This window comes from Oncorhynchus gorbuscha, linkage group LG11, assembly GCF_021184085.1.
Source record: "Oncorhynchus gorbuscha isolate QuinsamMale2020 ecotype Even-year linkage group LG11, OgorEven_v1.0, whole genome shotgun sequence".
Taxonomy (NCBI): domain Eukaryota; kingdom Metazoa; phylum Chordata; class Actinopteri; order Salmoniformes; family Salmonidae; genus Oncorhynchus; species Oncorhynchus gorbuscha.
In genome coordinates, this window is record NC_060183.1 from 26752934 (window position 1) to 26772193 (window position 19260).

The 19260-nt window shown below is 43.0% G+C and overlaps 2 protein-coding genes across 4 annotated transcripts in view; one reads left to right on the forward strand and one right to left on the reverse strand.

The window, feature by feature from the left end:
• Nucleotides 1-4101, reverse strand: part of LOC124048417 (breast cancer type 1 susceptibility protein homolog) — a 44667-nt gene extending 40566 nt beyond the window's left edge. For both annotated transcript variants that reach the window (XM_046369191.1, XM_046369190.1), the window contains exons 1-2: nt 4032-4101; nt 181-282 (exon numbers count right to left, since the gene is read on the reverse strand). In XM_046369191.1, coding sequence (XP_046225147.1) covers nt 181-263 — 83 coding nt within the window. In that variant the 5' untranslated portion in view covers nt 264-282; nt 4032-4101. The remainder of the gene's footprint in view (nt 1-180; nt 283-4031) is intronic.
• Nucleotides 4102-4120: 19 nt separating this feature from the next.
• becn1 (beclin 1, autophagy related) lies at nt 4121-18939 on the forward strand. Of its 2 annotated transcripts, none has more exons than XM_046369194.1 (11): nt 4121-4184; nt 5120-5253; nt 5381-5445; nt 5572-5630; nt 5784-6011; nt 7170-7364; nt 7914-8060; nt 8334-8483; nt 8666-8726; nt 8977-9119; nt 18499-18939. In XM_046369194.1, exons 2-11 carry the CDS (start codon nt 5127-5129, stop codon nt 18665-18667), a joined length of 1344 nt encoding a protein of 447 aa, XP_046225150.1. In that variant the 5' UTR covers nt 4121-4184; nt 5120-5126; the 3' UTR covers nt 18668-18939. The 2 variants fall into 2 exon arrangements, with proteins under 2 accessions (XP_046225150.1, XP_046225148.1); XM_046369192.1 differs by lacking the exon at nt 4121-4184 and adding an exon at nt 4789-5041.
• The last annotated feature ends 321 nt before the right edge of the window (nt 18940-19260 follow it).

Sequence of the window (19260 nt, forward strand, 5' to 3'; positions counted from 1 at the left end):
GATCATAATTGCCTTCTTCCTGCTGCTTATCAGACAACAATTGATTTCAACATAAAGTAGAAACAGCCTGCATACTAAACAACAGTAAACTACCAGCAAAAGTATATGTAACATCAACACACCTTACACAATACAGTAATCTTCTACAGATGGCCAACGTTATTCTGCTGTCACACTCACCATATTGGACACTGCAAGATCTCACAGATGACAGAGATCCCGTGTCTGACATCTTCAGCCTTCGGGGACATCATGGTGTTCATTTTCTCATGTGCAGCACAACTGTAGCCAAGTAATGGGTGATTTCATTAGTTTCTGACAATATAGATAATTGGAGCTTTTCCTAGCAAGTTGATTTCCTAGCCATCTATGTTCCCACTAGCTGCAATTAGCATCACTGGTGTATTTAGTACACTAGCCTTGCTCCGTTATTGTATAGGGTTGCACAAAAGCAGTCCGTAGGAAGTCAGACGTTAAATTAAATTTCAAGTTAGTGTGCCGGTAGGCAAAATAAAAGTCCTGTATGTGGACCAAAAAGGAATCATTTGGAGGGGGACTTTTTGACATGAGGTAAGCAGAGAGGAAGTGAGTCTACGACAGACCCACATTTAGAGAGTCTGTTGAATAATACATTCCTTAGATATTTTGTCTCAAATTCCCCCATCATATTGGGAATCATATGGATTCCCGCTGACTGTTTTTGTGCAACCCAATTGGGAGCAACGCTAACGTATGTAAATACACTCACGTTGCTAAAAGCAGCTACGGCCTGACGAATTTCATTATGCCATCTTCATCGGAATCTTGCCCCACTACTGTAGTAATCACTACAATTGCACTAGAATTGTTTTTTGTTTAGTTTTTTTACTTGATATTTTTTGTATGTTTTAGTATTTTCTTGTTAATAATACCTGTGTTCTCTTTTGTATGATGTAACAATGTAAATTGATGATTTGTATTTTGAATAAGAAATTAAGAAAATATAAAATCTTGCCCTACTACTGAACTGACACAAGTAGCAAAGATTTTTTATAACTAAACCAAGATAGACCACAGCCCGTCGTTGCAAATGACAACAAATGAGTCATAGTGGGCAGAAAAAGCAAGGAATTCGGCAGAGCCAAGCACGAGCTAGCGAGATCCTATTGGCGCGTTCTAGAAAAATGTGCATTTTTCTGTTTGGCAATTTGTAGTCTGATGTGCGCTTGTGCAATAACTCCATTCAACTTTGCACTCCTAAACAAATACTTTTTTATATACTTTGGTAAAGTCTAAAAAACGTTGTCCACTCTGTTCAGAACTGATTCTAGTTTTGGGAACAGAAAACTGAATTGAGACCAAATGTTTCATTAAATAGAAAATTAGCAGAATGTTGGACAAAATGCATCTTCTCCCACTACCGGCCACTGGACTTCCTCTCACTATCATATTGGTAGTGAGTGGAAACGCAAAGCGGATGCTTCACATTTATACATCTGGTGAAATATCGGTCTCATCTGTGCATGTAATATTTGTAACTCAATAGGAGAGCCTGTATCTTGTCTGAGATCAAGCTAGCTTGCAGAGCAGCTAACTAGCTAAAATATAGGCTAAAGATACCACTGTAGCTAGCGACCTCTACTTAATTATGATCACAACAAAAAACATCATTGCCATCAAACTTAAAACGGGAGGCAACAGTCATAATAGACTTGTCTTAAAACTCATGTGCATTATTTAACATTATTACTAAAATAGTACTCACTTACAGGAATGAGTAATTGTTTCACGTTGCTAGCTATTCCATAAAGTCACTGAAAACCACATATTTCCTATTTTTCTGTGGTTTAGTCACTCTGGCTGGACTGAAGAAAACGCAGATTCAAAGAATGCCGCGCAACGGACCATTCAACCGCAAGGGGGGAATTGTGATTCCTCTCAGTTGTGGACGTCCAAATTAAAATTTGTATCTATTTATTTCACCTTTATTTAACCAGGTAGGCAAGTTGAGAACAAGTTCTCATTTACAATTGCGACCTGGCCAAGATAAAGCAAAGCAGTTCGACACGAACAACAACACAAAGTTACACAAGGAGTAAAACAAACACAGTCAATGATACAGTAGAAAAATGAGTCTATATACAATGTGAGCAAATGAGGTGAGATAAGGGAGGTAAAGACAAAAAAGGCCATGGTGGCAAAGTAAATACAATATAGCAAGTTTTTTTTTGAAAGTTTTTTTTTTTTTAACAAACACTGGAATGGTAGATTTGCAGTGGAAGAATGTGCAAAATAGAGATAAATAATGGTGGTGCAAAGGAGCAAAATAAATAAATAAATAAATACAGTAGGGGGAGAGGTAGTTGTTTGGGCTAAATTATAGATGGGCTATGTACAGGTGCAGTAATCTGTGAGATGCTCTGACAGATGGTGCTTAAAGCTAGTGAGGGGGATAAGTGTTTCCAGTTTCAGAGATTTTTGCAGTTCGTTCCAGTCATTGGCAGCAGAGAACTGGAAGGCGAGGCGGCCAGAGTAAGAATTGGTTTTGGGGGTGACCAGCGAGGTGAGATAAGGGGGGACTTTACCTAGCAGGGTCTTGTAGATGACCTGGAGCCAGTGGGTTTGGCGACGAGAGCGACATCATTGATGTATAGAGAAGAGAGTCAGTCCAAGAATTGAACCCTGTGGCACCCCCATAGAGACTGCCAGAGGCCCAGATAACAGGCCCTCCGATTTGACACACTGAACTCTATCAGAGAAATAGTTGGTGAACCAGGCGAGGCAATCATTTGAGAAACCAAGGCTATCGATGCCGATGAGGATGTGGTGATTGACAGAGTCGAAAGCCTTGGCCAGGTCAATGAATACGGCTGCACAGTATTGTTTCTTATCGATGGCGGTTAAGATATCGTTCAGGACCTTGAGCGTGGCTGAGGTGCACCCAAGACCAGCTCTGAAACCAGATTGCATAGCGGAGAAGGTATGGTGGGATGGTTGGTAATCTGTTTTTTTGACTTGGCTTTCGAAGACCTTAGAAAGGCAGGGTAGGATAGATATAGGTCTGTAGCAGTTTGGGTCAAGAGTGTCTGTCCCCCCCCATGGAAGAGGGGGATGACTGCAGCTGCTTTCCAATCTTTGGGAATCTCAGAGGACACAAAAGAGAGATGAATGGCATCTGGCGCAACGTAATGCAGTGCCTATAATGAATGAACTAGGCATTAGAAGTTCAGAACCAGAACGTGTTAGCTATTTATAAATAATAATGCTAAAATGGAAAAATCATTCAACTAAATAATGACGTTTTTATCATCATAATCCAGGTGAAGATTACATCTCACATTCCAGTGTTCGAATTTGTGTAAACAAGACTGCATGGGATTTCTGTTTTTGCAACTCTCTGCAGCCAATGGCTATGTCCACTTGTGGATTTGACAGGTCTAATGCCGCGTTCAAAACAACTGGGAACTCGGAAAAATACGAGGTCAAATTATGACACTATTGAGCTTCAGGTCGGAGCACTAAAAATAGGCCCGAGTTCCCGAGTTGGATGACCATTCAAAACGATTATTCCCAGTCGGAGCTCGTTTTCTTCCAAGTTCCCAGTTTTGAACGTGCCATAAACGGTTCCACCTCCAACACCTCAAAACAACCGCTATGTTCATGTTGGCTAAAGATGCGGATCTGATTTAATCGAGCCCTTACATTCCTACTAGTTAGTGTTGTAACGTTAACAAATAGCAATCTATTGTTATTCGTAAAGTGTTAATAAAATGTGCCAAATATATAAACATATTAAGACTAGTGTGTCAGTGTCCTTGCATGCTAGCTTACTAACAACTGCAGGCTGGTCACTAACGTTACACAATGTTGTTGCTGTGGCTAGCTAACGCCAATTACACAACTTGAGTTTGAGTGGAGACAGGCATAATAATGTACTGAATGCCGAGACTGCTTGATTTCAATAAGATCACCAATAGAGCAAATACATATTATAACACTACCCCTGACACAAATAGTGAGTGAATGAAGAAAATAGTAAAACTTCACAGTACTTCTGTATCTTGCTTCTCTCCTGGATTCAGTTTGGTTTTCCCGCAACTATTTTGGCGCGTGACCACAACCCTTCCCGTTGAAGAATGACAACTTCCTTTCGCGAGCAATCTTAAAGGCGTCATATCCGTTAAAAACAACAATAAAGTCCTATGGTAAGAAAACTCTTAAAGTCATTTCAAATAAAGATATATTTTGATATACTTAAGTCTTTCTGTGGTTGAAATATAAATAAATATGAGACTTTGCTACTGACACTGTGTTGTTTTCAACCGCCGAGTTAGTACCGTATTTTAGCCATCTAGCTACTGTTAGCTAACATTAGCCCAATCATGTTCTAAATGAGCCTAACATTATTTCTTATAGTCCAAGGTCGGACCGTATATGTTCTGTTTAAAGGCGAATTGGCTCTGGAAGCCAGAATGTAAACATGAATCGATTCTCAATTGCGGTACCGTTCTATAAAGATAAATACCTCTACTTTCATATCACATCAAAAAATAATATCACAGTTGTACATTGTTTTAACCGGTTTATAACGCAGTTACCGCCGACAATCCTTTTCAATGACAACATTACAAAACACGTTTCTTAAACGGAACGAAACTGTGATGAGACCTACCTGAATTTGTCCAATCGAACTGAAGTTTTGCATCTATTTGGACTAATGATTACACCCCACGTTTGTGGCATCCTCTTCCTTTTACACACAGGTGTTCGCATATAGTTTATTAACACAGATAGTCAGTCCACTGTCTGTTTTCCGTCAACAAACGCGGTAACATGGGAATATGGCAGTGTGGTAATAACCCTAACGCTATACAGGTGTAGTCTTTTTACCTTTTGTTTTTTTACAATTATTTCTCGCTGATATAAAAGGTAACGTTATCTAGCTTAAGTTTCCAAAACAGTACCGCAAGCGATTCATGTTAATGTTTAGGGCAAGCATCGGGGTTCTTAACTAAATTCACCCAGTCAGTAGTCGCAAAAGTAGTTGGCGTCCATGAATGGGGTAAGCTAAACTGTGCTAGCAAAACCACCAGTCACGAGTAGTTTTCCCGCCGGCTAACCCTGCTAATTCTGTTTCCAGTGTTGTTATGGAGGGCTCCAAGTCCTCTAGTACCACCATGCAGGTCAGCTTTGTGTGTCAGCGCTGCAGTCAGCCTCTAAAGCTGGATACATCCTTCAATGTACTCGACCGTGTCACCATCCAGGAACTTATTGGTATGTTTACCTGAGTGTATGTTTGAGAGAGCGTGTGTGTGGTTGTATGTGCGCATGCTTTGTAGAGGGCTACAGAGGAAGAGACAGAGATCGGCGTTGTGAGTCTGTGTGTCCTCTGTCCCATCAGCTCCTCTGGTCACAGTGACGCCAAGCAAGCAGACAGGAAGCAATGAGGCGGAAAGTGCTCCAGAGGTGAGACACTGGGTTTATTCAATCCAACGGAAAGATGGTTTTGAAACCAGGTTTCACAGCAATATCCTTCATAGAAATTGAGTTTTAAACACCGACAGGGGTTCTGATTTTCCTCTCTTCCTCCAGGAAACCTTTGTGGAAACAAAGCAAGATGGAGTCGCAAGAAAATACATCCCTCCTGCAAGGTAGCATCATGTCTAACTTACTACCTTCCAGTCTGCTTGGCCTACACAGTGTAATGCCCTGCTTTGAACTTGAACTACCATACCCTCTAGGCCTAGGATGATGCCTACATAGTTTTGTGTGTGTGTTTTGTGTGTGTGTGTGTGCGCGCGCAGGATGATGTCCACAGAGAGCGCCAACAGCTTCACTCTGATTGGAGAAGCGTCGGACGGAGGCACCATGGAGAACCTCAGTCGGCGGCTGAAAGTGACCAGCGATCTGTTTGACATCATGTCAGGCCAGACCGACGTAGACCACCCGCTGTGCGAGGAGTGTACCGACACCCTGCTAGACCACCTGGACACGCAGCTCAACATCACAGAGAACGAGTGCCAGAACTACAAGTGAGTAGTCATACACTACAACTACACTAACATTACATAAAGTGTATCACTGCATTGTCGGAACTAGAAGCACAAGCATTTCGCTACACGCGCATTAACATCTGCTAACCATGTGTATGTGACAAATAAAATTTGATTTGATTTGAAGTGTACTACACTATGTAACACACAGCAGGATTTGCCCTAGAAACATTTTCTAAGGCAGGGAGACACACTAGGGCTTAGTTTACACCAATATTTTGTTGCCTGGAGCAATATTGTGCGTCAAAAGAGGATCACTTATTTGCATGCCTGAATCATGTGTGTGGATATGAGCGTGTTTTTGATGCCTGTGTATGTATTAGGGCAATTTTGTTGTTCACGTTCTATTGACGTGCGCGCATCCCAGTGTGGTGACACTGATGGTTTCTCAGAACTGGTGGCTTGATGGGCGGCAGGTAGCCTCGTGGTTAGAGCGTTGGGCCAGTAACCGAAAGGTTGCTGGATCGAATCTCAAGCTGTCGTTCTGCCCCTGAACAAGGCAGTTATCCCACTGGTGCCGAAGACGTGGATGTCGATTATGGCAGCCCCCACCACACCGCTCTGATTCACATTTCAGTTGAACGCATTCAGTTGTACAACCTCTACAGTTGTGGCTAGCTAGATTGAGAATTTACTTAGCAGGTTATTATAATTTACGTTGCAGGTTAGGATAATTATGTTAATAAAAGGGTTAGGCTAAAATGCTGTACTCTATCTGGCCACAACCGTAGAAGCCATCAGTCCAGAGAAGCCATCAGATAGCTAACGTTGAAGTAGGAACCTTGACAAACTTAACAGTGAGCGAGTGAAAACACAGAAGACCGAGGGCTACAGATATGTAAAACAAGTTATCGTATTCTTCTGGCTTTATCCAGCTTTATTTGTGATATTGTATCTTGCCTCACTGGCTTGCTACGTGATCGATCCTCTGACGTTGTGGACGATAACATCTGAATTCGCATTCGTTAACTTGCACGAGCTGCATTTGAAGTTGCATGTGCTTGTATCCACTGCAAGGTGCACGCAACTTTTCATGACGCGGCCGGGAAAGGTGTCTATGTGTGTTTTGTGTTTTTCATGTGTCTTTTTCCGTGTGTGTGTTTTCCTTGCCTGTCTACGGTGTGTGTCCTCTACTAGGAACTGCCTGGAGCTGCTGTCCCAGCTGAAGGAGGAGGAGGAGGACAGCCTGTTGCTGGAGCTCCAGAAACTGGGCGAGGAGGAGTCGTCACTGGTGGGGGAGCTGGAGGCGGTGGAAGAGCAGAGGGCTGCCGTGGCAGAGGACCTGGTCCAGGGACGCAGCCACTCCCAGCAGCTAGACACTGAGGAACTGCAGTGAGTAATGGCTGTCTGTCTTCCACCTCTGTGTAATTTTGGCTGTTGTATTTCTAAGTTCAAAGCACTTTGGCTGTGGCGGCTGTCATTCAGTCTCACACGGGTTAGAGCGTAAAATGAGCTTTGAAAGTCCGCTGTCTCAACCTTATGCACTTAGTAAAGAAATGAATGGGACAACGATCACCCTACTGGGAACTGACATTTTGAGACTATAACGCAGAGTTTCCAGAACTCGTTCCTCGGGACTCCAAAGGGTTGCTCGTTTTGGTTTTTGGCCTAGCGCTACACAGCCAAATCAACTAATCATCAAGCTTTAATCATTTGAATCAACCGTGTAGTGTTATGGCAAACTCCAAAACGTGCACCTCTTGGGAACCTGAGGACCGAGTTTGGGAAACGCTGGTACATTGCAAGACGGGAGAATGGGACGAGGAAAAAGAGGGAGACACCAAATCAACCCCTACTCTATGCACTATATAATTCAATTTCACAAATGAATCCCTTATCCTCCCCTGGCCTGTGTGTGTGATGTGTGTCTGTGTGCTCCAGGTACCAGAAGGAGTACAGTGAGTTCAAGCGACAGCAGCTGGAGCTGGATGACGAGCTGAAGAGTGTGGACAACCAGATGCGATACTGCCAGATTCAACTGGATCGCCTAAAGAAGACCAACGTCTTCAACGCCACCTTCCACATCTGGTAAGGACTCATACTCTGACGCATTACAGACCCTTATGCATGCACTAAAATACAGACGTGCACAAACAAACGCACGCATGAATTATTGACCCAATGTATGTCAGTTGAGCAACTTAATCTCTGTTTGAAGTGGTGGTGAGTGCATGCTTGCGTTTAGAATGAACAGCTGCCTCTGTCTCTCAGCCCTCATCTTGTCTTCACATAGAATTTTGAACGGCATCTTTTACATTGATAGTTTTTAGTGCTTATAATAACCTTGTCTCTGGTCCTCAGGCACAGTGGCCAGTTTGGCACCATCAATAACTTCCGTCTGGGCCGTCTACCCAGTGTCCCCGTCGAGTGGAATGAGATCAACGCCGCCTGGGGTCAGACCGTGCTACTGCTCCACGCCCTGGCCAACAAGATGGGGCTACGCTTCCAGAGGTCAGACATGACCCGCACATATGGACATATACACGCGCACACCCTTCTATGCCATGTAATGTGTTCAATTGCCAAAATAATCAGTTATTTTATCATATCCAAATAAACATGATACATTATTTTAAATGACATATTTTACAATGTAATACATCTTGCTGGATTTCTTGAACCTCTCTCTTTAGATACCGCCTGGTCCCATATGGAAACCACTCTTACCTGGAGTCACTTACAGACAAGTCCAAGGTAATGCTTGTTACCAGAAAGTAAGGTCACACTAAAAGGCACATGAACACACTTTCTGCTGGCTACTATATGGAGACAAATATATATGTGTATATATATATTATTATTTTTTATGAACTGTGAAAAAAATAAATGGTTAACTATCCTTTTTAATATTATTTTGCAATACTCATTAGACTGGCCCAAGCCAACCCCAGTGAATAGGCCATGTATATGGTACATTCCACTCTCTCTGTCTTCTTGTGTGTAGGAGCTACCACTGTACTGTTCAGGGGGCCTGCGCTTCTTCTGGGACAACAAGTTTGACCATGCCATGGTGGCCTTCCTGGACTGTGTGCAGCAGTTCAAGGAGGAGGTGGAGAAGGGAGACACGGGATTCTGCCTGCCTTACAGGTCAGTCAACTAGTCTAGCAGACATCATCGAATTATAATTGTAATCATCTATGGATTATTCAGAGAGACCAAGGATTAAGCTGTCGAAAGCTGACCTACTTCAGTTATTTGTGTACATTTGGTAAGTTATACAACTAAATGAATTCGTTTTTTTCTTCATTTTTCCAATTCATAAAAAAAATAACTCCTTTTCATATTCAGATTTGACAAATCCGTTTCTTAATGTCATGTATTCTACTTTCCTGTACTTGTAACACATCTGACAATGATTTAGTTGAGTATTTGGATTTGATTTTATTGAGGTGTTTTAAACGGGTGTTTCTGTAGATTAGAGGAACTGCTGAACACTGTTGGTTTAGACGTTTCTGGATACAATACTGCCTCCTAGTAGTACTGCCTCTTATTGGAACCCTCACAGATTCCAAGGTAGAAGTCCTAATTTGGGCAGCAGGGGGGTTTAGCAGTCACTGTATGTCTGTCTGTTCAATACAAAAAAGCGACATACTCAGGTCCCTTGGTGCATCACACCACAGATCGCTTCACGTAGCCAGTCAGTACAGTGCCATTGAGCCTGTGCTTGGTGGAGTCATAGGCCCCCCATCTCGAGCTCTTGGAGGAGAGCTTGGCACAGATCTCACTGTGTTTCTCCAGGCGACTAGGATCAAAGCACCGGCCACAGTGGTCACACTGCTTCAGCTTGGAGTTGGCTGCACTCATCCCAAATCGACGTTTCAACACCACCTGAATGAATGGATGTTATCAGATGGGCCAAATAATGGGCAGCTGGGCAACAAAGACAATATATACAAACCAGATGAGGCTGGTGGGAGAATGTCATTGTAATGGGCTCATTGTAATGGCTGGAATAGAATATAAGGAACGGTATCACATGGAAACCACGTTTGATTCCGATCCATTAATTCCATTCCAGCCATTACAACGATCCTATCCTCCTAGAACTCCTCCCATCAGCCTCCTCTGATACAAACGCACCTGATCACCAACACTACACTAGATCAGCAGTTAGAATGGTTTTGTAATGTCAGGCTACTTTACCTGTCTGTCCTCCTTTTTCTCTTCCATGTTCAAACCCTTCTTGACCTCCTTTGGCTTGTGGCTGTCTGCTTTGGCTTACTAGCCACACTGCTTTCTTCTCCATTTCTCCTCACATCTTTACTCCTTTCTTCCTCTTCTTCATTATCTCTTATCATCTCCCATAGGTCAGAATCCACCTTCATCAGGCAGATCTCCTGGATGAACTTCTCCACCTTTTAACTCAACCGTTCTTTTGCGTTTTTCTCCTCCAAAGCCTGAGCATCCATCTTGGCCCCACTCTTAATCAGTTTCAATTCTTGGGTGACACTGATCAGATTGGCCTTAATATATGCCATCACCTGCTCAGCCTCTGAGTTAAAGACGTCCCATACCATCTCATCGGGGCATGGCGGTAGATCCTGTACAGTTAGGGTCTGAGTCTTGAACTGACCTTGTTTCTTCACAACCTGCCTTCTGTACATTGAAGCAGCAGGACAAGGGCTGCCCTGTGGTCTGACAGGCTGGAATGGCTTCTTGGCATCATTGTTTGACACAGTGACTCTGGCTCTAATGGGAGGCAGTGGCATCTTGGCGACCATATTGGCTCCATGGACTGCCTTCAATGGCTTGGTGCTATGGAGGTAGATGTCTTTCACCACGCAGGTTTGATCCCTCTTGGTCCGGATGGGTTGCAGTGGCTTCCGGATGGGAGGAACAGTAGCCTTCCCTGACTGCTGAGATGTTGGCGCTACATGCAGTCCTTGACTCTTCCCATTGCAGATGGACCTCTTTTTCTGCAGTACTAGGATTCTGGAGGAAGGATGTGGTTTCTTTTCCACAGCCTTCAAACTGGCAAGTCACTGCAGAGCACCCTTTCTTTCTTCAGTCAACTCCAGTACTGGGATTCTGGAGGTGTTAAAACTGTTTTGTTTGAGCGCTGGAAGCTTCTCAGTGGCCTTGGGTTGAGATGGCAGGGCAGGCTGAATGGAGTTGCTACTGGCAGCTCCAAGCTTCCCTGTTAAAGCATTATCTTCCTGTAGTGGCTGCAATAATCTCCTCACCTGATTCTGCAACTGAATTTTTGTCTAGTAGCACTTTCTGTATTTTATGGTGATCTACTGTGGTAACTATATCTCAGGAGGAATCTGCTAGATTGTTTTGGATACTTGTGTTCTATTTCCAGCAACCAGACACCAGAATGTTTAAACACAACATTTGGAATTTATGGATTAGTTGTGACAATTGTTTCACAAATAATGAGACTTCTAGTATCTCACACACTTATCAAATCAAAATCAAATAAGATGTATTTATAAAGCCCTTCTTACATCAGCTGATATCTCGGTGCTGTACAGATCACCCAGCCTAAAACTCCAAACAGCAAGCAATGCAGGTGTAGAAGCACGGTGGCTCGGAAAAACTCCTAGAAAGGCCAAAACCTAGGAAGAAACCTAGAGAGGAACCAGGCTATGAGGGGTGGCCAGTCCTCTTCTGGCTGTGCCGGGTGGAGATGTTCAAATGTTCATAAATGACCAGCATGGTCAAATAATAATAATCACAGTAGTTGTCGAGGGTGCAACAGGTCAGCACCTCAGGAGTAAATGTCAGTTGGCTTTTCATAGCCGATCATTGAGAGTGTCTCGAGTTGAAAATAGCAGGTCTGGTGAACAGGTCAGTGTTCCATAGCCGCAGGCAGAACAGTTGAAATTGGAGCAGCAGCATGGCCAGGTGGACTGGGGACAGCAAGGAGTCATCATGCCAGGTAGTCCTGTGGCATGGTCCTAGGGCTCAGGTCCTCTGAGCGAGTGAGAGATAATTAGAGAGAGCATACTTAAATTCACATAGGACACCGGATAAGACAGGAGAAATACTCCAGATATAACAGACAGACCCTAGCCCCCCGACTACATTAAATACTGGAGGCTGAGACCGGAGGGGTCAGGAGACACTGTGGCCCCATCCGATGATACCCACAGACAGGGCCAAACAGGCAGGATATAACCCCACCCACTTTGCCAAAGCACTCCTGAGACAAGGCCGAGTATAGCCCACAAAGATCTGCACAACCCAAGGGCGGGTGCCAACCCAGACAGGAAGACCACTTCAGTGACTCATCCTACTCCAGTGACGCACCCCTCCTAGGGACGGCATGGAAGAGCACCAGTAAGCCAGTGACTCAGCCCCTGTAATAGAGTTAGAGGTAGAGAATCCCAGGTTAGAGAGGGGAACTGGCCAGGCAGAGACGGCAAAGGCAGTTCGTTGCTCCAGTGCCTTTTCGTTCACCTTCACACTCTTGGGCCAGACTGCACTCAATCATAGGACCTACTGAAGAGATGAGTCTTCAGTAAAGACTTAAAGGTTGAGACCGAGTTTGCGTCTCTCACATGGGTAGGCAGACCATTCCATAAAAATGTTTGCTCTGTAGGACTAAGCCCTGCCTCCAGCTGTTTGCTTAGAAATTCTAGGGACAATTAGGAGGCCTACGTCTTGTGACCGTAGCATACGTGTAGGTATGTACAGCACGACCAAATCGGAAAGATGGGTAGGAGCAAGCCCTTGTGATGCTTTGTAGGTTAGCAGTAAAACCTTGAAATCAGCCCTTGCCTAAACAGGAAGCCAGTGTAGGGAGGCTAGCACTGGAGTAATATGATCAAATTTTGGGGGTTCTAGTCAGGATTCTAGCAGCCGTATTTAGCACTAACAAGTTTATTTAGTGCTTTGTCTGGGTAGCTGGAAAGTAGAGCATTGCAGTAGTCTAAACTAGAAGTGACAAAATTATGGATACATTTTTCTGCTTCATTTTAGGACAGAAAATATCCGATTTTTGCAATATTGTGTAGATGGAAAAAAAGCTGTCCTTGAAACAGTCTTGATATGTTCGTCAAAAGAGAGATCAGGGTCCAGAGTAACGCAGAGGTCCTTCAGTTTTATTTGAGACAACTGTACAACCATCAAGATTAATTGTCAGATTCAACAGAAGATCTCTTTGTTTCTTGGGACCTAGAACAAGCATCTCTGTTTTGTACGAGTTTAAAAGTAGAACGTTTGCAGCCATTCACTTCCTTATGTTTCAAACACAGGTTTCCAGCGAGGGCAATTTTCATCTAAATGTACAGCTGTGTCATCCGCATGGCAGTGAAAGTTAACATTATGTTTTCGAATATCATCCCCAAGAGGTCAAATATATAGTGAAAACAATAGTGGTCCCAATACGGAACCTTGAGGAACACGAACATTTACAGTTGATTTGTCAGAGGACAAACCATCCACAGGGACAAACTGATATCTTTCCGACAGATAAGATCTAAACCAGGCCAGAACTTGTCCCAATTTGGGTTTCCAATCTCTCCAAAAGAATATTTTGATCGACGGTATCAAAAGCAGCACTAAGGTCTAGGAGCAGATGCACAGCCTCGGTCTGACACCATTTTAAGGTCATTTACCACCTTCACAAGTGCAGTCTCAGTGCTATGTTGGGGTCTAAAACCAGACTGAAGCATTTGTTTGCCTTCAGGGAGGCAGTGAGTTGCTGCGTAACAGCTTTTTCTAAAACTTTTGAGAGGAATGGGAGATTCAATATAAGCCAATAGTTTTTTATAATTTCTGGGTCAAGGTTTGGCTTTATTACTGCCACTTTTAGTGAGTTTGGTACACCTCCAGTGGATAGATAGCTGTTTATTATGTTCAACATAGGCGGGCCAAGCACAGGAAGCAGCTCCTTCAGTAGTTTAGTTGGAATAGGGTCCAGTATGCAGCTTGAAGGTTTAGAAGCCATGATTATTTTCATCATAGTGTCAAGAGATATACAGTCCTAAAACACTTGAGTGTCTCCCTTGATCCTAGGTCCTGGCAGAGTTGTGCAGACTCAGGACAACTGAGCTTTGGAGGAATACGCAGATTTAAAGAGGAGTCCATAATTTGCTTTCTAATGATCATGATCTTTTCTTCGAGGAAATTCTTGAATTTATTACTGCTGAAGTGAAAGCCATCCTCTCTTGGGGAATGCTGCTTTTTAGTTAGCTTTGCAACAGTATCAAAAATACATTTGGGATTGTTCTTAATTTCCTCAATTAGGTTGGAAAAATACGATGATAAAGCAGCAGTGAGGGCTCTTCGATACTTCACTGTACTGTCTTTCCAAGCTAGTCGGAAGACTTCCAGTTTGGTGTGGCACCATTTCCGTTCCAATTTTTCTGGAAGCTGCTTCAGACCTCGGGTATTTTCTGTATACCAGGGAGCTAGTTTCTAATGACAAATGTTTTTAGGGGTGCAACTGCATCTAGGGTATTGTGCAAGGTTAAATTGAGTTCCCCAGTTAGGTGGTTAACTGTTTTTTTTGGTCCTCTGACGTCTTTGGGTAGGCAGAGGAAGTCTGGAAGGGCATCAAGGAATCTTTGGGTTGTCTGATAATTTATAGCATGACTTTTGATGCTCCTTGGTTGGGGTCTGAGCAGATTATTTGTTGCGATTGCAAACATAATAAAATGGTGTTCCGATAGTCCAGGGTTATGAGGACAAACATTAAGATCCACAACATTTATTCCATGGGACAAAACTAGGTCCAGAGTATGACTGTGGCAGTGAGTAGGTCCAGAGACATGTTGGTGACTCTGATGGCTCTGAAAGCCTTTTGGAGTGGGTCTGTGGACTTTTCCATGTGAATATTAAAGTCACCAAAAATGTGAATATTATCTGCTATGACTACAATGTCCGATAGGACTTCAGGGAACTCAGTGAGGGATGCTGTATATGGCCCAGGAGGCCTGTAAACAGTAGCTATAAAAAGTGATTGGGTAGGCTGCATAGATTTCATGACTAGAAGCTCAAAAGACGAAAACATAGTTGTTTTTTTGTAAATTGAAATTTGCCATTGTAAATGTTAGCAACACCTCCGCCTTTGCGGGATGCACGAGGGATATGGTCACTTGTGTAACCAGGAGGTGAGGCCTCATTTAACACAGTACATTCGTCAGGCTTAAGCCATGTTTCAGTCAGGCCAATCACATCAAGATGATCAAGATGATCAGTGATTAGTTCATTGACTATAATTGCCTTTGAAGTGAGGGCTCTAACATTAAGTAGTCCTATTTTGAGATGTGAGGTATCAATCTCTTTCAATAATGGCAGGAATGGAAGAGGTCTTTATTCTAGTGAGATTGCTAAGGCGAACACCGCCATGTTTAGTTTTGCCCAACCTAGGTCGAGGCACAGACACGGTCTCAATGGGGATAGCTGAGCTGACTACACTGACTGTGCTCATGGCAGACTCCACTAAGCTGGCAGGCTGGCTAACAGCCTGCACCCTATTTCATTGTGGAGCTAGGGGAGGTAGAGCTCTGTCTATGTTCCTAGATAAGATGAGAGCACCCCTCCAGCTAGGATGGAGTACATCACTCCTCAACAGGCCAGGCTTTTGGGAGGGGCAGAAAACAGTTTTCAACCAGTGATTGAGTTGTGAGACTCTGCTGTAGAGTTCATCACTCCCCTAACTGGGAGGGGGCCAGAGACTATTACTCGATGCCGACACATTTGTCTAGATGATTTACACGCTGAAGCTATGTTGCGCTTGGTGACCTCTGACTGTTTCATCCTAACATCGTTGGTGCCGACGTGGATAACAATATCCCTATACTCTTTACACTCGCCAGTTTTAGCTTTAGCCAGCACCATCTTCAGATTAGCCTTAACGTCGGTAGCCCTGGTGAACAGTGTATGATCACTGGATGATTCGTTTTCAGTCTAATACTGCATGTAATAGAGTCGCCAATGACTAGGGTTTTCAATTTGTCAGAGCTAATGGTGGGAGCCTTCGGCGTCTCAGACCCCGTAACGGGAGGAGTAGAAACCAGAGAAGGCTCAGCCTCTGACTCCGACTCGCTGCTTAATGGGGAGAACCGGTTGAAAGTTTGTTGGCTGAATGAGCGACACCGGTTGAGCATTCCAACAGCATTTCCCTCCAGAAGCCATGAGAAAGTTGTCCGGCTGCGGGGACCGTGCAAGGGGATTTATACTACTATCTGTACTTACTGGTGGCACAGATGCTGTTTCATCCTTTCCTACACTGAAATTACCCTTGCCTAACGATTGCGTCTGAAGCAGGGCTATTATGAGTACAGCGACTGCAATTGGAAGGCATCATGTTCATGTTACTACTTAGCTTCGGCTGGTGGAGGTCCTGACGAACCACGTCCAGATAAAGCGTCAGGAGTGAAAAAGTTGAATGAAAGAAAGTTGAGTGAGGGAAAAACTAAAAAAATATAAACGGTAATTAAAGTAAAAAACAAAGTTGTCAGGTAGCAAAGTAAGGTTAGCAACAAAACACACAGGAGCATGTCTGCAAGTTGTGACCGGAAATGACACAGGCACAGTTTTACTGCAATCTGTTGAGTGCATGTGGGTTCAAGCATGTCGCAGCGATGAAGAATTGTGGATGTGTATCCACTTATGTGGATGTGATGTCATAATAAGACTATAATATACTGCCCAAAATGGTGAATATTTGCCCTTTATGGTTGTGAGGTCTGGGGTCCGCTCACCAACCAAGACTTCACAAAATGGGACAAACACCAAATTGAGACTCTGCACGCAGAATTCTGCAAAAATATCCTCCGTGTACAATGTAAAACACCAAATAATGCATGCAGAGCAGAATTAGGCCGATACCCACTAATTATCAAAATCCAGAAAAGAGCCGTTAAATTCTACAACCACCTAAAAGGAAGCGATTCACAAACCTTCCATAACAAAGCCATCACCTACAGAGAGATGAACCTGGAGAAGAGTCCCCTAAGCAAGCTGGTCCTGGGGCTCTGTTCACAAACACAAACACACCCTACAGAGCCCCAGGACAACAGCACAATTAGACCCAAACAAATCATGAGAAAACAAAAAGATAATTACTTAACACATTGGAAAGAATTAACAAAAAAACAGAGCAAACTAGAATGCTATTTGGCCCTACACAGAGAGTACACAGCGGCAGAATACCTGACCACTGTGACTGACCCAAAATTAAGGAAAGCTTTGACTATGTACAGACTCAGTGAGCATAGCCTTGCTATTGAGAAAGGCCGCCGTAGGCAGACATAGGCAGACATGGCTCTCAAGAGAAGACAGGCTATGTGCACTTCCTAACCTCCTGCCCAATGTATGACCATATTAGAGAGACATATTTCCCCCAGATTACACAGATCCACAAAGAATTCTAAAACAAATCCAATTTTGAAAAACTCTCATATCTTTTGGGTGAAATTCCACAGTGTGCCATCACAGCAGCAAGATTTGTGACCTGTTGCCATGAGAAAAGGGCAACCAGTGAAGAACAAACACCATTCTAAATACAACCCATATTTATGCTTATTCATTTTATCTTGCGTCATTTAACTATTTGTACATTGTATATATATATATATATATATATATATATATATATATATATATATATATATATATAATATGACATTTGTAATGTCTTTACTGTTTTTAAACTTCTGTATGTGTAATGTTTACTGTTAATTTTGGTTGTTTTTCACTTTATATATTCACTTTGTATGTTGTCTACCTCACTTGCTTTGGCAATGTTAACACATGTTTCCCATGCCAATAAAGCCCTTGAATTGAATTGAATTGAATATGAACAACCTGTGGTGAACTGCTTGCCCTCATCTCATATTTAACCATGCCACTTTTCTTTGAGGTGAAACATATTACTGAACTCTCTGAATTGTCAATTTAAAGGCATTTTGGCAATTTATTCATGACTAAATTTAGCTAACATAGTTAATTCAGAGATTCTTACCTTTGCCTCGGCAGTCTCGTCCACATCATCATGGCGTTTGTAGTTCTTTATGATAGCCACAGTTCATTTTGGGGGGCTAAATACAGGCAAATATATTGATAAGTCACCTTGTCCTACAGATATTTACACGGTTATTGAAAAGTCACACAAGGGTAAACCTACATGAAACACATCCCTTATTTGAAGTCTTTCTAAAATTCCCCATGGGGAAAAATGAATGGTGGGAAAACGGTTGGAACCATTTCCTTGTTTGACCACTATGTTTTATGGGTATTATGACTCATACTGTGGTACTCTATTGTACTTACACAAATAACTGGAGTTGGTTAGCTTTTGACAGCTTAATCCTTTGTCTCTGCATGATCATTTGCTTCCAACTAGTCACTAGCATGAGAAATCTGCAGATTATTTTGTCGTAGCATACTGGCTTTAGATAAATAAATAAATCAAATGTGGGTGTTAGTTGCACCAGTTTCTTTCATAGCCCTCAAGAAATAAACACTTGGGGGTTTGAGTTTTAACGCACCTTTTTCTGTTATGGGTCAGGATGGATGTCGAGAAGGGCAAGATTGAGGACACGGGAGGCAGCGGCGGCTCCTACTCCATCAAGACCCAGTTCAACTCAGAGGAGCAGTGGACCAAGGCACTCAAGTTCATGTTGACCAACCTCAAGTGGGGCCTGGCATGGGTGTCGTCTCAGTTTTACAACCGATAGAGGAGGAAGATGAGGAATCACCCTGGGTGTGCCCCTTGACCCTTCTAAAACCACAATTTCGTCACAATGTGTGACTCTCTAAAGTTCTTCTTCTACAAAGCTCTCCTTGCTTCCCTATGATGTTTTGAGAGGGTGGGGAGAAGACTGGAGGAAGGACTTTTGAGATTCACCAATGGTGTGAGTTCCAATCCAATACGTCTTGTTTCATTGTTTGATTTCCACATTGACCATATGAAAGGACAAATAAAAACTGTTAAATTGTTCACATTCAAGTCCGCCTAGACTCATAGGTGTTATGAAGGGAGCTATCTGAGACTTTTGGAGCACATTCCAGAATTGAGTCCTAATAGTAGCTAAGTGGCTTCTGGTTGTGTCTTGTCCTTCATATGCGCATATCTTATGACACTGGATAGGTGAAAGCTGTTGTTTCCAATTGGCCTGTTCAATTCTTATAGATCAGTACACATGAAGGGAAGGTGTGAAGGACACATTGAACTATTGAGATGCAGCACTGGAATGGGTTCTTATGTATCATGTGCAAAACTGGAAAGTCACAAATCTGGTTTACTGCCTATTTTTCGTCAATTGGTTTG

What these genes read in the sequence shown, in the direction of transcription:
- becn1 (XM_046369192.1), top strand. An exon ending in AAATACATCCCTCCTGCAAG is followed by an intron (nt 5,631 to 5,783) that starts GTAGCATCATGT and finishes GTGCGCGCGCAG; the next exon opens with GATGATGTCCACAGAGAGCG. An exon ending in CTAGACACTGAGGAACTGCA is followed by an intron (nt 7,365 to 7,913) that starts GTGAGTAATGGC and finishes TGTGTGCTCCAG; the next exon opens with GTACCAGAAGGAGTACAGTG.